Source organism: Ptychodera flava, chromosome 22, assembly GCF_041260155.1.
Source record: "Ptychodera flava strain L36383 chromosome 22, AS_Pfla_20210202, whole genome shotgun sequence".
Classification (NCBI taxonomy): Eukaryota; Metazoa; Hemichordata; class Enteropneusta; family Ptychoderidae; genus Ptychodera; species Ptychodera flava.
The window spans coordinates 10397369-10419256 of NC_091949.1; the positions used below are offsets into that span (position 1 = coordinate 10397369).

Genomic DNA, 21888 nt, shown 5'->3' on the forward strand with positions numbered 1-21888 from the left:
TGCATGCATGAAACTATATTTAATGTGGATTTTCTGAACGTACTAAACAGCTTTTTATTTTGAAACTTTCATTTGAAATTTGTTGGAAAACTATTACACTTTAACCCTTACACCACCATGGTGTGGCCCAAACACATTGTTGTAAATGGTGCCTGTGGACCCATTTATAGGGAATTAGGGGTGAACAGGTTAAGGTCTCTTGGTTTCTACAGAATGTTATGTTTGCGGAATCATAACATTTTATGAATTTACAGTGACTGTATTTGAAATACAGTTAAGGTAAAGGGCGACGAATTCGGACGCGCACACGCTTTAGAACGTTTCTGCGCAGATTTAACTCCAGCCTGCCGCAAATGGGTTATTTTGTAGCGCATGTATTTAACATCACCCGTCATTGTTGAAATTGCGCTTTTACCTAATTTTTTGACCCAGTCTCTCAGAAATACATGTGACCTATAACCTTGTCATATTTTGACCCCCTAGGAAGCTGGTTTTTATTCAATATGAGCGAAAAATTAACATTTCTCTCCCATTTATATGGCGCAAATTACCCATTCACCTGGAGATATTGTAAAAAGTAGCGTGGTGACACCCTTTTATTAAAAGTGTAAACTAAATGGTATTATGTCAGGAGTTTATTCGCCAAGTTTGGTGAAAATGACACCATTCAAAGCGACAGGAAGAAAGTTTGAAAATTATATAGTGATATAATTTCGATATCGTCATTTTGTAATCGATACTTATGTTAAAATTTCTTCACAAACATCATGAAAACTATACATTCGATAGATATTGATCTTAAGTCTTAGTATTTATTAAAATTAACTCATTTGCTAAGCGTTTTATAATTGCTTTCCTTAGTTTTAGTGAATTATATCATTTTTATTTATTTATAACGGCGCCATTTTAACATCCGTTTCCATGGAAACAAGCATGGTGACCCCCATTTTTTATTTCATTTTTGCACTTGCACAACTTCCAAGAATATTTGTGCAAAGTTTCAAGAAAATGACACCACAACTTAATTTTGACGTAATTCGTAGTACACCTTAAATCAAGCAAACAATGTCCTGGACTACAGTGTCAACAAAGCCAGGCAGACAGCAACTGTTGCCATTATAGTACCGTCAGATAGTGTTTGATGCAAAGATTACAACTTTGATTCAGATGTCACAGAGAGCACATCTACCATTCCAAAACACATGTCACACCGATGTCAGTGTGTGTTCAGTGGTTAGCAAAAATCTTATTAAGAACATTAATATAATCCTATACATGCATTTTAGAATTAAATAGGGTCTAAATTCTTTTTGTCATCATATCATGTAATGTCTCTAATACTATTGTCTACGATTGAAAGGCACTGAATGTTTTTCAAAACTTAGATCCTGTCTATCAAAATTATTAAAATCTAGTAAATATGACGCACTGCCCTGCTGAACGACAGAGACTATGTCAACCTATTTGCTATTGGACTTAAAATCGTAACTGTCTACATTACGTTTGGTGTATGGAATTCAGTTAAGAAGTAATTGGTATGTTGATGAGCTATCCTTTCCATTCATGGATCTCTTACTCCACCCAACAGTTGTCCACCTCTCACAAACAAATAGCCATTTAATGACCCCATGCTGCAAAGCAGGGGTTTTATAATTAATTGCAGCACACTGCATGTGATGATATCTTGGTGGGCTGATGTGATTAATGCATTCCCTCCCTCTGTGAATGATTTGTTGGCTTTAGGGTCACTGTTTCATAGACTCCGTAAAGGTCAATCAAGGACACTTTCTGGATAAGTAATGGTAACTGCAGTATCCAATTGTGCAATTTATCAAATCATTTAACTCCATTCATTCATGGCAATAAATCCACTACTGCATTTCACAGGTAAAATTCAAACTGACAAAAAGGCCCACTTTCTCCTGATATATAACACCATCTTGACAAATCAGACGCATTTTTTTTGTAGCCTCGTGTCAAATAACACACTGGCCTTCAAAAAGCTAGGACTTTCCCTCATGCAACTTCAATCCACAAAGGCTGTGTCTAGTCTGTGAGGATTATTACCGCTCCAGAGAAAAAAAAAGTTTAACATTTTCGAGTGACAAGGATTCTGAGTGGCTTATCAAAAAGTACAAAATATCACTTAGGCAAGACTGGTGGATATGATACATAAAAAGGGAAGAGTGTTAATTCAATGTCAAGAATCTAGCCCTGATTTCAATCTTAAAATTAAAAATGCTGTTAAGACTCATGCTCATAGTTTTAACTTTTGAGTCATTTTGAATCCTACACATCAGACCAGAACAGTCAGTCAACAAAGAAGAAAAACATAAGATGCCGTTGAAAGTGATCATGCTTTACATAGCTTGTTTTACACATAAGAGCTGAATCTTTTTTCAAAAATGTTATTACCTTGATAGAAAGATATCGTATGATCCTAACAGCACTGACAATATAATTCATGCAGTGTAATTTTTCCAGAATTTCACAACTGTATTGATTCTCCTTTTAGAGAAGAAATTTGTACACAATTGTAAGTTTGAAATATGTCTTGTTTTTATGTAAGATGAAAATGACAACCTGGACAATAAACCTAAATGATCCATGTTATTCCATTGTCAGTATTAGTTGATATCTTTTTAAATTATAATTAATTAATAAGATTTTTTTATTGAGATGTATTGGAAAGTAGCCAGCCAAGCTGTGTTTAATTGAATGTGCCTGCCTGTGGAGTGTTTGACAAAAAAAAACTGTGTGTTGAAAAAAAATATGAACTGCGGGCAACTATGGTATTACATCTACAAGGCCCAGCGTGATGCCATATTATAGTATACCCGTTCTTCAATAGGACTCTTCTATGCAAAAAACGCCAGCAGCAAATTATTGCAGTGCACAATAAGACGGCAGAAAAATGAGTTCGTTTAAGACATCCAATAATTTGCAGACACACAGTCCAGTGAACTAGATTTATTAAAGGAACAAGACCTCCATCTGGCTATTTCTGGATTCAAATTGGTACGTGGCATCGGGTTATCTGGAAAGGCATGATCTGTCTCCAGCTTCAAAGGCCCGATTCAACAATGAGTCCATCTCGCATCGCACTAATCGGAGAAATGCCACACAGAGACTAAGCTTTTGGAAATATTATTCTAAATGGGAAAACCGAAATAAAGGGGCCATTACAAAGATCTGACCGCAGTCATTTACGGCGACGTCCGCATTCCAGGGAAACTTCTCTACAGTCTACGGGTACGGTAATAAAATTTTCGTGGGGCGGGAAAAGTTTCACAAGACGTAATAAATTTACGGCGCATAGCGGGTATGTAATCAAATTTGATGAACATAAACAAACATAGCGGCGACTACATGCGTATCGTTGGTTTGAGAAAACACGCTGAATGTTCATAAACTTCGCGCTTGAAGATACATACACGAGATAGCGCGCTGCAAACCAGGGCCCTGTACATTGCGTCAACTACGACAACCTTATCGCGTCATGCTCGCGACGCCGACGACTAGCGAAAGTTGAGCGTTACTACAAATAACATTTGTTAGGAGGTCGATGGTTGCGCCTCTGAACACGTATGTCCCTGAGGGAGATCCGAGTCCTACTTTTACGACTTCAGAGACAGTATCTTGTCAATGGTCGGGAGATCGTAAATATCAGCAGGCTGTATTGTGTTGATTCAAGAGGTTGGCAGTCCCTATCTAAAGCTGTTGACACAGTGAAGTATTTCTGAAAACTTGCACCTACGAAGTTTCGACCATCTAGTCTTAACTACCGGCAAATGTCGAATCGAAGCAGCTGATATACGTAAACTTACTTATGTGACTTGGTTACTCGTTTCAATTGGCTCTTTCCTTGTTGCTGGGCAGACTCTGCAGATATTCCTAAACGTTTTTGTTTTTTATTCGGGTGGCCGAGACCACCGTGCTGTTGATGCTGAAGCTGCATCGCTTGTTGGTCCCGCAGTGCCTGCGTGGCTGGTCGAATGACTGACCGGTACTTGTCAAGTTCATTCTGCAAACGCTGTATTAGCTCGTCTTTCTCGTCCAATTCCAGCTCCAGCTCGTCAATGAGCTCGTCTCTCTGTCGTAACTCTTCGATTTTCTCTTGGAGGGCGTACTGTAAATCACGTAGAGTCCCCATCTTCCATCGACCCGACAAAGCACGGGGCGGGGACGTGCCAGAAGTTCACCGGGCTAAGAAAAATCACCAACCGACATAAAAACTAAGAACAAACTCAGACACACCACGCCATGGACGAGGATGCTTATCATCCCATAACTCGCTCCTTGTTTCTAATCCATCACTTTACACAACATATTTCAGCAGATTCAATCCTGCGATGCGTCTTGAAGTTACTTGTCCAGTGCCACGAGGTTTTCTGAGACACACAGCTAACTCGTATACCAGTGGCTACAATGTTGCCTTATTTACTGATGTCTTCCGCCCGAACGTCTTTGCATATCCGCGGCCGGTGATTCCCTCTCAAGGAGTGGTCAGTTAAAGATGGTGGACCCAGTCGAAAACACAATTTCGCGCACGATTTAAGGCACTGTCAGACTTCTGACTCGGTGAAATTCAATCCAAATATTCGTTCCCGCACGCCTAACGCGACTGGAAACGCGGATAACTTTAATATAAATACCGTTATTGCAAATACCGGTACTTTAAATGTAGCGCAGCATTCCACCAAATGTCGTTACTCCCTCGGAATGAAGACTCCCAATATCCACGTATTATATACGATAATCGATTTCACCTGGGTCACTCGACGCGTTTATCGGATGTTTCTCCTAGAAGTATTATCCGATCGATTCATTTCCGGACTAAAAAGTGACCTAGATATGACACGGAATATTTGGCGCCAAAATACCATGTGTGGCATGGCAGTATCTGTTTCTCAGCGAACACTGCGCTGCGTGGTCGCTAAACACTGACCAGCGACGACCCGCGATCTTCGTGGGGACTACAATTTCTTATCATATTCGCCACGCGGATCTGAGACAATTACAGCGACTCGGTCGCCATGGTTACCCGCGTTTCAAAAACCAAGGCAGAGCAGCGACTTGAGCAAAGGATCACCGGCGACAGACGCTAGAATTTGGATCAAACATACAGCGAACACGAAAATACATACTGTATGTACAGTTAAACACAGAAAGCGCCGACAATTTAATAAAATCGACCAAAATGCGGAGTTCCCCGAGGGAAACAATCACGGTACAATAACCCTGCCTACTGGAGTCGGGCTTAAAGCGCCGCTGATGTTTAGTAGAACACGAAATGCAACCTGCAGCTGACCCGATCTAAAATAGAAACGGAGTTCTGTCCCTCACTTTTACAAGTCTCATATTTAATGATCATTAAGTGACATATATTGAGCATGTTTTATTTGATTATTAGGCGACAAGAATATCAACTTATGCCACATCTCTGCACCAGCATTCCTGCTACAATGTTCACAATGTTTTTTGCCTGTTCCTAGCATTTACACTGACATATATAGTAAACCCTGGAAATATTGTTTCTGATGCAAAGCAAACTTACAACAAGAAACCAGAGAATACATTATCTTTTCCCCTAAAGGTCAATTAAGATCCAAGTGGTTTACGGTCATCTTATTATATTACATAATTATAGATTTACACCTTTCTGCACAGACTGACTTTCAGATTTACCGTGATGTGTCAAGGAAGGAAAACATTAATTAACTGTTTTAACACACTGATCATGCCACAGCATCTATAGTTGAGATTTACTATCCTTGATGTGAAAGCAGAAGTTAATCAGATTTCAATTCTTTAGGTTTAACCCTTTCACAACCATGGTTTGGCAAAACCCCATTGTTATCAATAGTGTGCGTCTTCCTGTTTACAAGAAATGAGTAGGTGGGGGGGGGGGGGGAGTGAACTGGTTCCGCTTTTGGAATTGTGTTGTCCAATTGCTGGGTTGCATTCTATCATCAATCATCTAGCGGACATTACTACGTACCAAACCAATGACTGGAAATATGTGATGTGACCGGATACAATAATCCTCCAATAGTAAATAACATGATTTGAAATCGTTTCGTCAACATATTGATGAGATGTAATTTCAAATGTGTAGATTTAATCCAACAATATTATTTATTAGGATTTTGCACTTTTGGACTTCATTGAACATGATTATGCAATTTAATATTGTGTTGAACTGTTAATAAAAAATAATATGACTTTTTCAATGAAACATTGATTTTACATATTGCCTGTTTACAATTTTCATGATCTCAACAATATATACATCTGAATTGCTTACCCAAGCTGTCAAGCTGGCTGACACCTCCCTCAACACACATAGCTTGTTAAGAAGATCGTTGACCTTGACAAAGTTAAGGTACTGTGATTGGTGGATGCAACATGAAGTTTACTAATTATTAAATCCATATTTCTTAATTATTAAATGCATAAATTTCTTTTGCTCAACTTTATTCCATAATAGAAAAACAGCTACAGTAAATATTATTCTATGCAACAGTTTTTATCAAAGAAAAGACAAAAGAAAAAATCTGAAGAAGTGTTTTGACGTAGCATTCTTTATTCTTTATTAGCAGTAATAGGTGCTGTTCTTCAAAGAACATTGCAGTATGCCGAGAGAGAGGCATGGTTGGAATTTGTGAAAGATTGGCAGGGTGAAGCAGGGCACAAGCTCAAAGGTCATGCAGACGTGGTCCATCAGTGGACATTCCAAGACACTGATGACAGCCGCGCGTACTGTGAATGGAATGGAACATTGCCAAAAACTTCTCATGTCATGAAATCAACCAAACAAGCAATGTGTGTATCTTGGGGTATATACAGTATAATTGACATATCATATTTGCGGTGGCTGATGTCTAGATTCCAGCACACACCAACCAATTAATTCACTGATGTCCGCTCATGTCATGGATCGCCAACAGAGTGTGAACATCCTAAAAAGATAAAGTAACTCTAGTATTACAATGCTGTGAGGGCATCTTGATGAGGTCATGGTGCTGCGGTCAACTTGAAGCAATTACATGTAAAGTCCCCTTGAGACCAATACATTCATTTCTGTAGAGAAAATATTTGTTGCTAATTTTATTTACTCAATCAATCTAATCTTTTCTCAGATCTATATTGAACCTTTTCTCTCATTTGTGTATTTTTACTATCACCATGGTAACAGCTTAACAGTAATATTGTATTGTATATTCCTTCATATTCATCCATAAGTGTTATGCTTACACCGAGATTTGTGACTTTTTTCAATCTCTGTATATATTCTAAACATTTAATACAAATTCCATATTGGATTTCTAAGCACATCCATACCAACATTTTAAACCTGGTGACTTGTTTATAAGATGTTTATGGTTTTCCAAGCCCTTGTGCTTGAACAATTACTACTTTTATTCCAGTAATTACTGCCTCGAAACCAATGGCATTGTTTGTTTCTCTTTGTGAGAAAATTTTGCCGAATGCAAGCAAATATTTCAGATTTGACATGTAATCGGCTATCTCTGTTGCCTTGATTTTCTACTCGGCAGTTCTGTCCTACACAATGCAACTTGCATAATCAGCATTTGGTATTCAAGATATGACAGTTAACATACACCCATCATAGACATATACAGTCCATGATTTTAATTGATGGTATTATGGCCAATAGATTTTCTATAGCATTGTGTAGGGGATTGTAATCTCCGACCACAAACAAAGAGAGCCCCCAGTGTCCACAGATGACCTTTGCTTGGAGAGTCTATGAAAGTGTGAAGGACTTCCTGTGTAGTGGTTCTTGATATCGATTAAAACTTAACTCGTATGCCAGCTGGTGTAATTGAGGGTTTATCCTACTTGCCATAGCAGAAATTTTCCTTGATGAGAAAAACCACAGTTACTATGGTAACCATGGCAAAATCAAGGTGAAACTAATCTTTTAGCTGCAAAAAGCACAAATATGACACAATCATGTGACCTTCTCAAGCCCAATAAAGATAGACACTGCATATGTGATGATGGTCTTTTTTATCCCTCTATAGATCATACGGTTATTTTTATCCCTTTATAGGTCATTTGACATCCTTCTTTAATTCCTGGGATTGCAAAATGACCTAAAAGACTGAAGACACGCCCACTCTGAACTATTAGTCACATGCATTTCATCAAATTTGAAATATCTAAATGTTAGCAGGGTCAATGAAACCAGATCATCAGATTGTGTAGATCAAATGCAAACTTTGGCAATTAATTGGCCTTTGCATCAGTGTATTCTAACAATTCTATCTGATCTGATTGAAATTCTTACGTAGAGATGAACTCGATCTTGAACTCTTACTCATTTGAATCATTAATATGCAGTTTATCGATTTTTCATGTATAATTCTCTAAAATACAGATCTTCTATGTAACACGTGAAATTTCATCATATTTTTTAAATCCCAAAGTTGTCGGGTTGAAAATAGTTCTGGGTCACTTTCAGTCAAATGATGACTACAGTATGTGGCCCGCTCCGTCATCAACCAGTTACCGTTGAATCCTATAGGGCGATATACGATATATTTGGCATGTAGGACCCAAATGACACCTCGAACACGGTAACTATTTCCTTATCCTCTGTAAAAAGTTTAGATATGTTAGCTCTGAACTTGATAGTCCATCTCCAATGGTAACATCACATTAGGAATCTTCAAGTTATTGTCATTCTTTCACTGCGTTGAAATTGATTTGTTTTGAAACACTGAAATATACTTTATTCCTGATTAATTTTTTTGTTCTTTTGTAACGTACACTGCAGCTAATATGCTTACTCCTTTAATTAATATGACCCTTTATAAGTTTAAATCAAAACAGATTTCAAAGAAACAGGAAGGTGTTAATTTGTGGAAGACACAACCCATTCATTTTCACACTGATTCCTTTCTGTTTTTTCATGGCAGCATTTATGGTTTGGGTAAAACTTGAATGTAAACAACAACGAAGCCATACTTTCCACACATAATCTATGAATATTGCACAAAATAATTGACCATCAATTGATCATCATACGATTCATCTCAAAGATTTCAAAATACTTCACTTTGTGAATCTTTAAAAATGTTTTGAGAGCTGCTAAAATTATTTACACTCAAGTATATTATTAACCCTTTGAGTGCTGTAAATTTTTGCTGCCAAAATTTTAGTGCAACATTTTACCAATTTTTAAGAATTTTTCTTAAGTCTTTTAATAATTTTTGACCCAATGAACATAAGATTTCATTAGCTACAGTTTTTATCAAAATTTTGACAAAAATCTGCAAAAAATTTGACAGGGTATTTATTATAAAGGCAGCAAAAATTGACTTTGGCGCTCAAAGGGTTAAGCAAATTCATACCAGAAAAAATATCAGTTGTAGAATATATCTGCTACCATCTCTGCTACGCATTGTGTGACAAGCATAGGTCAGCTATTGAAGATGCAACAGACTTGCATTTCTTTTGTGAAGAGCTTTGACTCAACTTCTGATGAGACGTGTCCTCTTGTCATTGTCAAGGGATGACGTTTTATAATGACAGATGTCTCAACCAAACTAGTTACATCACAGATCAGAAATGATGGTCTCTCCTCGGTGGACATCAACCCAGAGATCAAACAGACAACCTGATGCAACTTTGTCTCTGTGTTATCACAGTTTTGTAGATTCGGATCCCGTTTCAATTCAAAGCAAATCGTGGTTTTCACATTAGTTGAATACTACTGCAAACACCTTTACGACTATGTGCCGCGCCATTATTAATCACTAACTTCAGCAGCTGAGCGGTTTCGTATGGAGTGCTTGAAAGGCCAGTGAGATGTACTGCATTATGTAGCCACTCTACTGGTGCTGGCGGAGTGAAGTATATGCATGCTACGCTGTTAGTCAGCTAAGTTTAAGCAGTTGAAGTCCCTGCAGATTTCACAGACTGCATACCTGCAATAGCATCTGACGTGAGACTTAGAGAGGGGCTGCAAAATTTGAAACTGGGGTTATACGCACAAACTCTGTCAGTCAAAATATTTAGAAAATGTTTGTCCATAGAACCTTCAGGAAAGACAATATTGCTGAAAGTCATTTGTATCAAGCTATTTTAAAATATCAAATTTGTTGTTTTTTCGGTCTATGCAAACATTGAATATTTGTAATGGCAATTAAAAGGAGAAGTCGACACTTCCTAGAATTTGAACGATGTTAGCAATGCACTCAGTTGCCGGAACAGCTCCGAGTAGGCAAGCAAGCAATCAATCAAGCGAAGTTGAAAACTTAAATCTCAAACAATCTCTTCAGAATATAGTCACGTACTGGCACCATGTTGACAAAGTTCATAAACAAACATAAGAAAGTCCAGTGTAAGCCTTGCTAAATCTTTCATCATATATTAACTGTAAATTGACTCCACGCTGGCAACACCATCCAGTATCAATATTTACTTTTTTTATCCAATGATGCCATTGCGCTTTCAAGTACATGTAAATTAAAGACTACCTGAGTATGTATTGCACTGGTCAACATACCGTATCAAATAGAATTTATCCTCTGTGACCCAGTGTACCATGGCATGCCTGAGTTTTCAAATTTTGTTTTTATTCATTTTCAAGAAAATAGTTTCAATCAACTATACGTGAAAATTTCCACTGAAGTAAAAGATTTCAGATTCAATAGGCACAAAGAAAATCTTATGATTATGAAAGCCAAGACCTTTGAATCAGTTTCTGTGAAGAAATTCTCAAAAAGTAAGATTAACCCTTTGAACGCCAATGTCAATTTTTGTCACCTTTTAAAATATACCAAAGTCAAATTTTTCCAGATTGTTGCCAAATTTGATAAAAAAAACTGTAGCCAATGAGAAGTTGTACCCTTTTGCTCCAAAATTATCAAAACAGTACAGAAAATTCATAAGAATTAGTAAAATGTTGAGTGAAAATTTTGGCGGGAGAAAATTACAGCATTCAAACTTCAAACGCTTCATTAATATCTAAAACTGATATCCAAAAATCATTTGCTTGTTGGCTATATATAAACAACCACAAAAATTGCATAAATTTGGTGAACATGTGACATCATTTATTGCCAGTATCTTTAACACACTTTCCTGTACAGAAATGCTAGAAATGCACATTTTTGCGAACCTATGAGTCCTTCTGCTGCATGTACAGTTTTCCTTCTTCAGAAAATGATACAACCTTTTGACTATTTTCATCCTGTAAAATATTTTCCAGTCTGACTTGTACATTTTTTTCTACCATAGACCCAGATCAAACTAATTTGATGACATTCAGGTTTTGATTGTTGCTAGGATTTAATTTCACTGTGCTTTTCTTGTAGCAATTTCCAAATACATCTGAATTATCAATATAATGTCACAGATGTAAAATAGAATACAACTTCATTCTTGCAAAAAAAAATATACATCTGAAAACTATAGCTCTGGGTCTCTGTAGTGGAAAAGACCATCTGTCCATAACTAGAGGTTTAATTTTGACTTCATATATTTTCCGATGTAGTCCGACATTGATGAATGATTGGTCTGCGCCGTTATCAAACCAACTGAAGTTAATTTGGTCTTCAATGACCTTTGATAATTGCTCTCCAAACAAGAAAATTTCCTCCAAATCTGTCAACATCTGGGAGAGTGGTGATGCATTTCTATATTTATAGACTGAGTAATAAATTTCTGAATGCATTTACCTTACAGCTAGACCTTTCAATAAAAATGCACCGGTACCAATTTTGACGACAGCTACTATTATCTGTTCGTATTATCATGCTGTCTACAAAATGTCATACTCAAAATCAACACTGAACAGAACATTTCACAAAACTTATACTTTTCTCTGTTCCTTTAAAAAGATTTGATTCATTTTGTTTGGACAAGTAATTGTCAGTAATATTTTGACAAAATTTTCATAAAATTTTGCTCAATTTTCTTATGCATTTTGGATCCAAGCAAGATCAAATCGTGAAGACTATCACTAATTGACATTAACCCTTTTGAGTGCTGTATTTTTTCCCACCAAAATTTTAGTGCAACGTTTTACGAATTTTTGTGAACTTTTCTGAATTTTTCTAATAATTTTGGACCAAATGAACACAATATTTCATCATCCACAGTTTTTTATCAAAATTTTGGCAAAAATCTGACCAAAATTGACTTAGGTACTGATATTTTATAAGGGTGACAAAAACTGACTTTGGCACTCAAAGAGTTAATTAGAGTTTTATAGATTGATATCTAATTATAACATAAAAATATTTTAAATAGACAGGATTGGTAATATAATCAGATATTCATCATGTTTTTAATGGCCTGTTTCACAAAGCTTTGTTTCTAGAACAGCTATGCTTGAGTTATGGTTGAAAAACACCATGTAATAATATTTTTGGCAAAGTTAAGGAGTATGACACATCCTAGTGGACTTGTCAGTTTTTCCAACAGAGAGAACACTTTTTTAATGGAAAAAATACTAATTTTAGCAGCTTGTATTACTCAATTTACTCCACTTCCATTTCACATTCAATGTCCCCGCTCAATTTCAGAGCTGTTAAATTACTTGTCTGAAATCATTTACTGCGGAAAAAGAAGAAAGCAAAAATGAAATATTGGTAAGCCTTGCCGACTGACAAGCTATCGTTCTCTCTTTGTTAAAATAGAAATTGAAAACGAGTTGGCCATAAATCCATGCAAATATTTTGGAGTATTAGGTTTCACACAGAATTTTTGCTTTGTAATGAGGTAATAGCTTAAAGAGTATTACTTTCAAATTGCGCAAATCTTGGCAGTCACATTATCCACTGAAAGCGAAAATTATTCATGAATTTTTACGGAACACTGACAGTCAATAATTCTTTGTGAGGATCAAAAGCAAGACTGGACTTGGCGTCAAAGTATTTTTAGAACTGTGAATATCATAACAAGATGGCTTTAATATGTGATAAGTATGACAGTCGTACACAGTTAAAAAGTTGCGGTTTACCTCACATGAATTTTCAGTGAAACTGGTTGTTGCTTGCTTTACCTTGTTTTTTTATCCTTCCCGAAGAAAAACAAATCTGGGTCATTAGAAGTTTGAACTGACATTAATTCCATTTTCTAAAATAAAATGTTCCATTCTCAGACTGGTAGCTTATCCTATGGTGAATTTTTACATTTGAAACAATGGGGATAGAATTCCAATTTTCAGAAGCAAACAGAAATTTCTCTTCTTTCCCAAAAGTCAGATCCAAGTCACCACCCTACAATTGAAATTTTCTTTTTGATAACCTTTATAACTCCTTCCTAAACGAATTCAACAACACATACATGATAAGTCGGGTATCAGATGGATTTTTATCAAATCAGTTTCCTTCCATCAACAACGTTTCTCACACTCTCACTCTACTTTCCTCAATCTCACTGCTTGGTCTTATCAACTCTGCATCTTCAGATGAAACCACAAGAGGATGAGGCGTCCCTTGGGAATGTCGTTTTTCAGATTTCACACATCCTTGCATCACTGAAATTGCACTGGTTTTGGTACAATACAATATTATTTATCCTCTGAAGAGTCACGTCAAATCAAAGTTTACAAAATGAGAAACCGTGTACAACTGTGCCAAATATCAGGTGTGAACAAAGAAACCTATCTCTGCAAACAGCTTCATATACCGGTATCTGTCCTTGCAATAGATTAAGGAGTATAGTTCATCTCTTTGATTCAAATCATCAAAAGTACAATATTTGTATTTATTATATCATACAAGCATATTGATGGCATAAATGCAGCGATCTGATTGGTTGAGACATGAAAATAACCATGCTATATTCACGATATAGCACAGTTGAAACACGCAAGAGCTCTTCGCTAGAGAAAAGTTCCTTCTCTAACATTTCACGCCAGAATTTAAATTACAATTTCTATAAACAGATTTTATGTAACATTGTGATAAATCACATCATCAATGGGAATAATACTTGGTTTGACTCTTTCATGACATATATACACTCGCTATTGCTTGTGCGTATATGTCGAGAAATCTCGTGGTATACAGGTCGCTGAGGTGGTTAAACATCTTTATTGCTTTTTAAATAAGGCCATTTGGCTATCACAACCGAAATGGAATATCAAAATGGTAGAACACGAATCTTCAATGCAACAATCATTACAAATCTATAATACAAATTTAACACACATTTCCATAATTCGAAAGCTTGGTAAACAAATTTTTCAAACTTGTTTATGACTCTAGTGTCATTAGATTTCAAGAGTTTGACTAAAGTTTTACTTGATCTTGGTATCTTAAATTGATGCCCACTTTGGTAGAAGTTTGCAATTTAAAAACAAACGTGAAATTAATTTATTGAACATTTCACACAGTCTTTCAGAGCAATCTAAACCCATCCTACAGCCAGTTTCTAAGGAAAGTTGAGGGCTGGGATATCATATTTCAGAAAGTGATCCAATATATTTATTGACTTTAACGTTTAAGGTAACTTTTGAATCTAACAGAAGAAGTACATTTGACTTATGCTTATAGTCCAAGACATCCCCACCCTCTCCCCTACCATTCTTGACACCAGTTGTCTTTTAATAGGCTATCTGTGAACAATACCACAATCCTGTGGCCTTTACCCTACCCCAATCTTGGAAAATGATCTGAGTGAATACACAACCCTTGAATCAAAAGCAAAATATTATGATGAATTACGAATGTCCACAAATGATTGTAGAGAAAGATTGCATGCCTGAAATTATCATCAATTATCATCAATCATGTTCAATTATCATCAGTTATTATCAATTATCTGCAATTATTTTCAATAACACATGGAGTGGCAGGTGCTTCTGATAGAAGTCAAAAGGAAAGCATGGAGTACTTTTGCAGATTAAACTACATGTTCACAGTGGTATATAGTTTTATGGGTTTTTTCAAAGTATCCATGGATATGTAAGCAAAGTAAGGTTTTTTCATAGATTTTTCATGTGATACATTTCTTTGCCTATATCTGACAGCAACACCAGGTGCAGTTTGGAAAAAATCCATCCAACATGCATCATTTCACTGGACCTGAAATAAGATTGGCAATTGAAAATACAAGACGTTACCAAAGGCGATTCAATTAACATATTCTCACCAAGGTTACTGAAACCTTATTTGCTATTTTGCTTTGCATTCCTCAAACATAGCTTGTTTCTGAATTGAATTTTTTCCACTACTTTGCAGCTGTTGTAGATTTCTAGGTTATCTCATCACGGCACTACCATGACTGAAAAACAAAGTTTGCTCTTTATATTTCATTTCTTTAAAAGCAATGTCGTTTTTTTTCTTTTTTTTCTATTTTGCATTTTTTTCATAAGCTGAACTTAGAGGTACACAGTATATACATCAAATAGGAAATATTTCAGAAAGGCAGGTCTCATCTTGTTGGACTGGAACTATAGCTGTCACTTAATAGTATTCCATACAGCTTCAAGCTTGGGGAGATAATTAACTACCATAACAATATTATATTTTCAAAAAGTCCCCTTTATTATAGCATTAGCATATAAACAATTGTAATAAAAAATGTCTGGTATGAGCTTAGCCCCTAAAATCCCCTTTGTGAAAAACCTCTCGTAAACCAACAAGATGTCAGTTTTTAGTAATACTTTAACCAATCACATGCCCAGATGTCAGTTTATAGAAATACATATTCATTTGGGTTAAATCTCCAGGATATTCAATACAATTTACACTGTATAGTAGACCTGGATACCGGTACAGGTACTCTGAAAACGTGTCACAGGTCATTGGTTTTGTTATTAACAGGCCAAAGGTACAAAGATAATGTATTGCTGTGAAGTGACACGGTGTTTTATACTAATTTTGATGTTCTCTTTCAATCAGACAGAGCAATATTTCAACTAAAACTCAGTAATCCAATCATAAAATGTTGCATAGACCAACGTTCTATGGTACAAAGCTAGCTGATCTTGCTGAGAACAAAATCTTGGCTGGTGGGGCATTTCAGAGCACGCAATGTTTATTTGTGGTGAATAAATAATCATCATATAGATATCTATGAAAAGACTATCCTTTCATCCTGAACAAAGTATAATCACAATTTATGTCAAAAAATACCAGGGGTAATGCTCTATGTATAAGCTATAGGGAATATAATGGGAACCACTTCCTTACCAGCACAGAATGAAAAAAAAAAATCTTTCTTTCTCTAGAATGTAAACCTCTTTACAAGCTATTATAGATACCTTCGATATAAAACAAACATGACCAGATAAAGTGCATGATAGGCATCTGTATGGAAACACGAAAAAGATGAATCTGACACGAAATGCATTGTGGGTAATTTTGCCATTGAAAAATGTGCAGGTGTTGTACCGGGAAATAGTGGATCCTTTGACTCAGCCACCGATCATCTTTGGAAGATATTAGAGATGGAAAAGTTTCCATTATCAGAGAGTCATTTTTTTCAAAATGACGGGTGTCACTCGTCAGGATACTGGTGTTCCTAACTTCTTCTAAGGAATTCCTGCACACTACCGGTACAAATCACTATGGACTCCAAACCTTCTGAAACCAATCTCTAAGTCTCCAGACACGATGTCAGCTCTGTAGTTATATCAACTCATCAGCAAACACTATAAAATATATTTTTCTCTGCTACACTGTAGACTACCACGAGTTTTTTTCTGTTTTGCATGATGTTCAAATCCATTTTCATCAATCATTGTTAATGTCCACATTTATATTGCCAAAACGTGTCAACTTTTCAGGTCTGACGCCAGTGCACCAAAATTCTTACATTTTGTCAAATCTGTAATTTTACAACCCTTGGTACATTCTGAAATATGTCTATTAATCATGCGTTACGGTCAAACATATACGGGACAAAATGTGATGACAAAATATTGAAATCTATAGTATACATCAGAAACTCCAACAAATCTTCCTGCCAATTTTCTGGACAAGCAAGACTGAAAATGGGAGATTTTCTGTTTTTATAAAGTTATAGATATTACTTCCATCTATTTCTCACAATATCAGAATCAAATATGGGACAGGTTTTACTACTTAGAAATTTACAAGAAAATACTTTTAATATGTTTCCTAATCTGTACGAAACTGTACAGATTTAAAAATGTATTAAAAGTAGTTTCATAACAATTATACAAAAAAATGGCTTCCCAGGATCTTATAAAGACATTGAAAAGATTACTTCAAGGCAGAGAGTACTGGATATACTTATGTTGCCATGACAGCAAAACCTACCGGTACATTTTTGTTATGAAATCTCGTTAATCTCTCATTGAACCAATATTTTTTCAAACTCTGTAAGTGCTTAATGGACAGATGAATAACATTCTTGAAACCTTACATAAATATTGCACTTGAATTCTACTCTCACTAGCCAAAATGACATCTGGGTAGATCGTAAATATCAAATATAAGACAAATGGGAAGATTAAATATATTTATAGTGAGCCACAAAATAAAATTCTGAGACCGTATTTTTGGATAGCTGTTATTTTTTCTGGTCGAAGATGTTCAGCGTTACATTCAGCAACATTTAATGACTTGGTTAATGATTATTGATGCGTAGTTATCACTAATATGACCGCTTGTTAACAAGTCAATGTATACCGTATGCTACTTCATTAGGAACAAGTAAAATTGTATTCTATTGCATTATAGAGGTTAATGAGAAATGAAATGTATAAAAAAGTGATGAACTTCTGAGGACTCAGGTAGGCGTCCATGGTATTATTCCTGGTTTGATCTGTATGGGTTCCAAATCCTAATATTTTTAGTACTTGATAATGGACTCAGGTGGTCTCTTCATTATTTCAAGATTTACAATGATATGCCTCGGTAGCACACAATGTGTGCAAATCTCAACCAGAATTGGACGATTCACTGATCATTCTAGAGAAAAGGGCAAAACCACCAACACTGATAGCCTCCACTTAGATTGATGTACATGTACATTGATCATGCATCTTACACTCACAGAGAGTCTAACAATCCAAGGTTTACTAGTAAGGAAAAAATCTGGTGTAACCAAGGCAAGTTGATCACAAACACTAGGCATGCATGATTTTATTTGGGAGAGCTAAGAGTTAAACCTCAATTTCTTATTATTGCATCTTTCAATATAACACATGTTGATATATTTTTCAGGGATATGTCAAAATCACTGTCGTCAATACTTATATCTTTTCCGCAATTGTTGATGTGTTGCATACTATGCATTGTGGGAAGAAAATATCACTCCTTGCTGAGATAACGCAGGACACAAGTTGTGACGGCATGAAAGGAAAACAGAATTGCAGACTGCCTCGGCAAGGTGATCTTCACACAAAACAATTCAATATGCAAGGTGTCCTGTACAAAGTTATGCCGGCACCATGTGTGCATTGAAGTAGCATTCCCTGGTTCTTGTAGTTGTGCATTTTGACAAATAGACTGTTTTCATGATATAAGTCCTTAGTTCTCCTTTGCGATTTACGTTCAGTAAATCATTTTAGTTATATATAAAATTTATAAACATCCTGTCTCCGTTAGGCAAGATAGCTGATCCTCATACATAAGAGATGACTTCAATAATACGAAATCAATTATTGTGGAAAGGACTTTTGTTTGAAGATGGTACAGGCTTTCCACCAAAATGGAGAAATTATGTTTTGCATGAATTAACTATGAGCGATGGTCCCCAAGAAGATGTAATTTATTGTCGTTTTGGCAAAAACATCATTGTTTGTGGAATGTGCATCGTAATAAAGTTGATCCACTGACGAAATACTATCACTTTACATTTTATGATATATATGGCAAGAAAGTTGTATCAATCACAGCTACTCTGCTCAAAGTGTAACAGTGTTTCAACACTTCAGCAATCTGGCACAACACTACAAAGCTTAGAACAAGTGAAAGGAGAGATTTAAGAATAACAAAATATATAACTTACAGCCTTGATGTTAGGGTTACCTTTATTATAAATGGCAGTAGCCGTAACTTTTGAAGATTTTTTTCACGATTTTCATTTTTCATGTCAACTATACTTTTTTGTTCTACTCCCTGAATGATGTGAAAACACCAATTTTCAAAATATGCATGTGAATTTGAATTCAAGTTTGGACAAACAATGTAGTCTGCTTGTGTATATACCGGCTGAGTTGACAGGCTGATTATACTGTGTATCTCAACATGCTTTGGAAAGTTGCTAATAGAACAAGAAACTTTTCTAAAACTGTAAACGAGAAGTAGTGAAACCATAATCACCAAAGGTTGCAGATACTGGCCCTTTCAATGTTTGACAAGGTAATGAGTAAAGTAAATGCAAAGCTGTAGTGTGCATTGTTAATGGATGACCTTTGACTGGAAAACATTCCAGTACGTCAGGAAAAGGATAAAGGACGGAGGGATGTGATAAATGACAAAGTTTTTGGATAAAAACAAAACAGTGGAAATGTCTGAGACATTTCACATCTTTAAGAACTTATAAACTTAAAATTTGCCATGAAGTAACAAAAATCTCGTCAGTTTGACATTACATGTTCTGTGTGTATCAGTATTTCACAATCAAGCACCAGGAATCAAACGGTCAGTCACAGTATGTTAAGTATTGCTTGACAGTGAAGTTCAATAATGTTCTCCTAATCTCTGATGTTCTCACATACATTATCCTTGCCACTTTTTGTCTCTTTTCAGTTAGAAGTTTTACATAACACTGTGTTTGCTCAAAGCAGTCCACTCCGCCACACCACAGCACGGCATTGTAAAACCAACTGAACCGTGTACAAGGAATCACATCCATTGAAATGCACAAACAAAGACATTAGAAAGGGGGAGTGGAGAAGCATTATGAACAGAGACAACGGAGTCAACGCTGATGTCCATTTCAACAATTCATTTCAAGACTAGCTATACACTGCACCGAGCCAAGCAGAAGTCCCTTTCTTAGGCAGCAGTCGTTGAAAACAGACGCAAATACTAAAAGGTTAACGAGAGCATAAAGAGGAAGTTAATAAATGTTAACAGTCACTTAAATTGAAGCAAAACAGTCCTTTTATTTCCACTACAAATTCTGATTAATTTCAGACCAGCTCTACTGCAGGTTACGTGAACACACGGTCTATGAATATGGATATCAATGCAAGATGAATGTGAAAGGACGAATTGTTAGTTACTGCTGAACATTTCGAAAAAAAAAGGTTCCTTCAATTTCATTTTATTCTTACTTTAATTGAGTCGTGACATTTTTTTAGATTCAGACTTTTCAAAAAATTAAACAAGTCGGTGAAACGATTACAGAGTTATGTTTGTTCAGTTGAATGTGTAGTATCATATATTCTTTTTTTTTCATTTCATACCACAAACCTGGTCTGCTTTCTGATATTACCTGATCTATACAAGTATCACTGAAATAATGGCCACTAAGCTGCTTAACCGGTTTGGTCTCAATTTCGCCATGTTTTTCTCGCTCTGCTATCCCAAAAATATAATCAACCCTATGCATTTGATTTGACTATAAAGCAGAAATGGTAAATTTGTATATGCAACACACCAATGATGATGCCATGGTAACGCATCAGGTCATAATCATCTGGTGATTGGGTGTAAATTGGAGTAATATTAACAATGTTCTACTGATAAATTTATAACCAATCACTAAAAAGTTACAAACCAGGCCCTCAGAGATTACATGATTAGGTATGCAAATTTGATGCAAATTTACTCCTTCTGCTCAAATTTGAAAATCAAAGGTGCAAGAGGCTGATAGAACTAAAATAACTTAGAAATATACTAATTTTTTATGTAATTTAAGGTTTTTATTAATACTAAAAGACTATGATGAGGTCAGAGGTAATTTTTTATATGTCATGGACAATTTCTAAGATATGAAGAATAAATGTAAACTTGATTTAACTCTTTGAGTGCTGTAATTTTTTCCAACCAAAATTTTAGTGCAAAATTTTACCAATTTTTATAAATCTTTTTTCAATTTTTGATAATTTTGGACCAAATGGACATCACATTTCATTGCTGACTGTTTTTAACAACGTTTTGGCAAAAATTTGAAAAAATAGCCTGGGCTATATTTCATAAATGCAATAAATGCAATAAAAACTGACATGGTGCTCAAAGGGTTAAAAACAGAAACAGAACTCTGATAGATAACTGGCAATTCAGTTCTTTCATATTTTTATGAGCAAGGGTGACATCATAAAAATAAAACTAGAAAACAATCCACTTTATGGAGAGATATCAGCATTTATAATGATATCGGTACATGAAGGTAAATTTTAGTTTAGCAGTGAACACAAAGAACCACAAGGTTGATCCTGTGAAATTGACAACAAACTGTGCTGAGCTGACAAATATATCCCAAGGCAATGAGGAAATAATGAAAAATATGGACAGCTGGATGACTTTGGGAGCAATTGACTGGAGTTGTCAAATTGCTAGAATGCATCTGAGACACAGGTGACAAGCACAAGACCCTTGGTACGGAATGGAAGAAATCAAATTGAATCCATTTCATTAGATCCTTCTCGTACGGTAATCCAGAGTGTCTTCAGCTATCACTCACCGCCAGGGTTTCTATGTCCACCAACAAGCCCTCTCATGAAATACTTTAACTGTTCTAAAAGTGCTTCTGTCTTAATCATGTCAATAAGCACCTACGATCTGAATTTGGGTCAATTTCTTCAACCTTGAATTAGAACCTGCAGGTGTTCTACTGTAGTAAATGGTTTTCTGCACCATGGAGTTTTTACTGTGTTGATGCAGACTGCTTTAACTTTGAATGTCTGACAAAAAAACAAGTGCTGAACGAAATAGTCTCAATGACATCAAAGCAGTTTAATCAGAGATGATGCATGCA

The 21888-nt window shown here is 35.8% G+C and overlaps 2 protein-coding genes across 9 annotated transcripts in view; one reads left to right on the plus strand and one right to left on the minus strand.

Annotated features, from left to right (window-relative positions):
* Positions 1–21888, plus strand: part of LOC139122652 (annexin-B12-like) — a 365245-nt gene that overhangs the window by 166820 nt on the left and 176537 nt on the right. The gene's annotated exons all lie outside the window — the stretch shown is intronic.
* LOC139122648 (cGMP-dependent protein kinase 1-like) overlaps positions 1–21888 on the minus strand; it is a 194028-nt gene that overhangs the window by 95907 nt on the left and 76233 nt on the right. The window contains exon 1 of one of the 6 annotated variants that reach the window (XM_070688233.1): positions 3828–4942. The exons of 3 other annotated variants lie outside the window; for them this stretch is intronic. In XM_070688233.1, the coding sequence (XP_070544334.1) occupies positions 3828–4153 (326 nt within the window). In that variant the 5' untranslated portion in view covers positions 4154–4942. Of the gene's footprint in view, positions 1–3827; positions 4943–21888 lie in introns of those variants that run through there. 2 more of the 6 variants (XM_070688231.1, XM_070688232.1) reach the window with 2 other exon arrangements.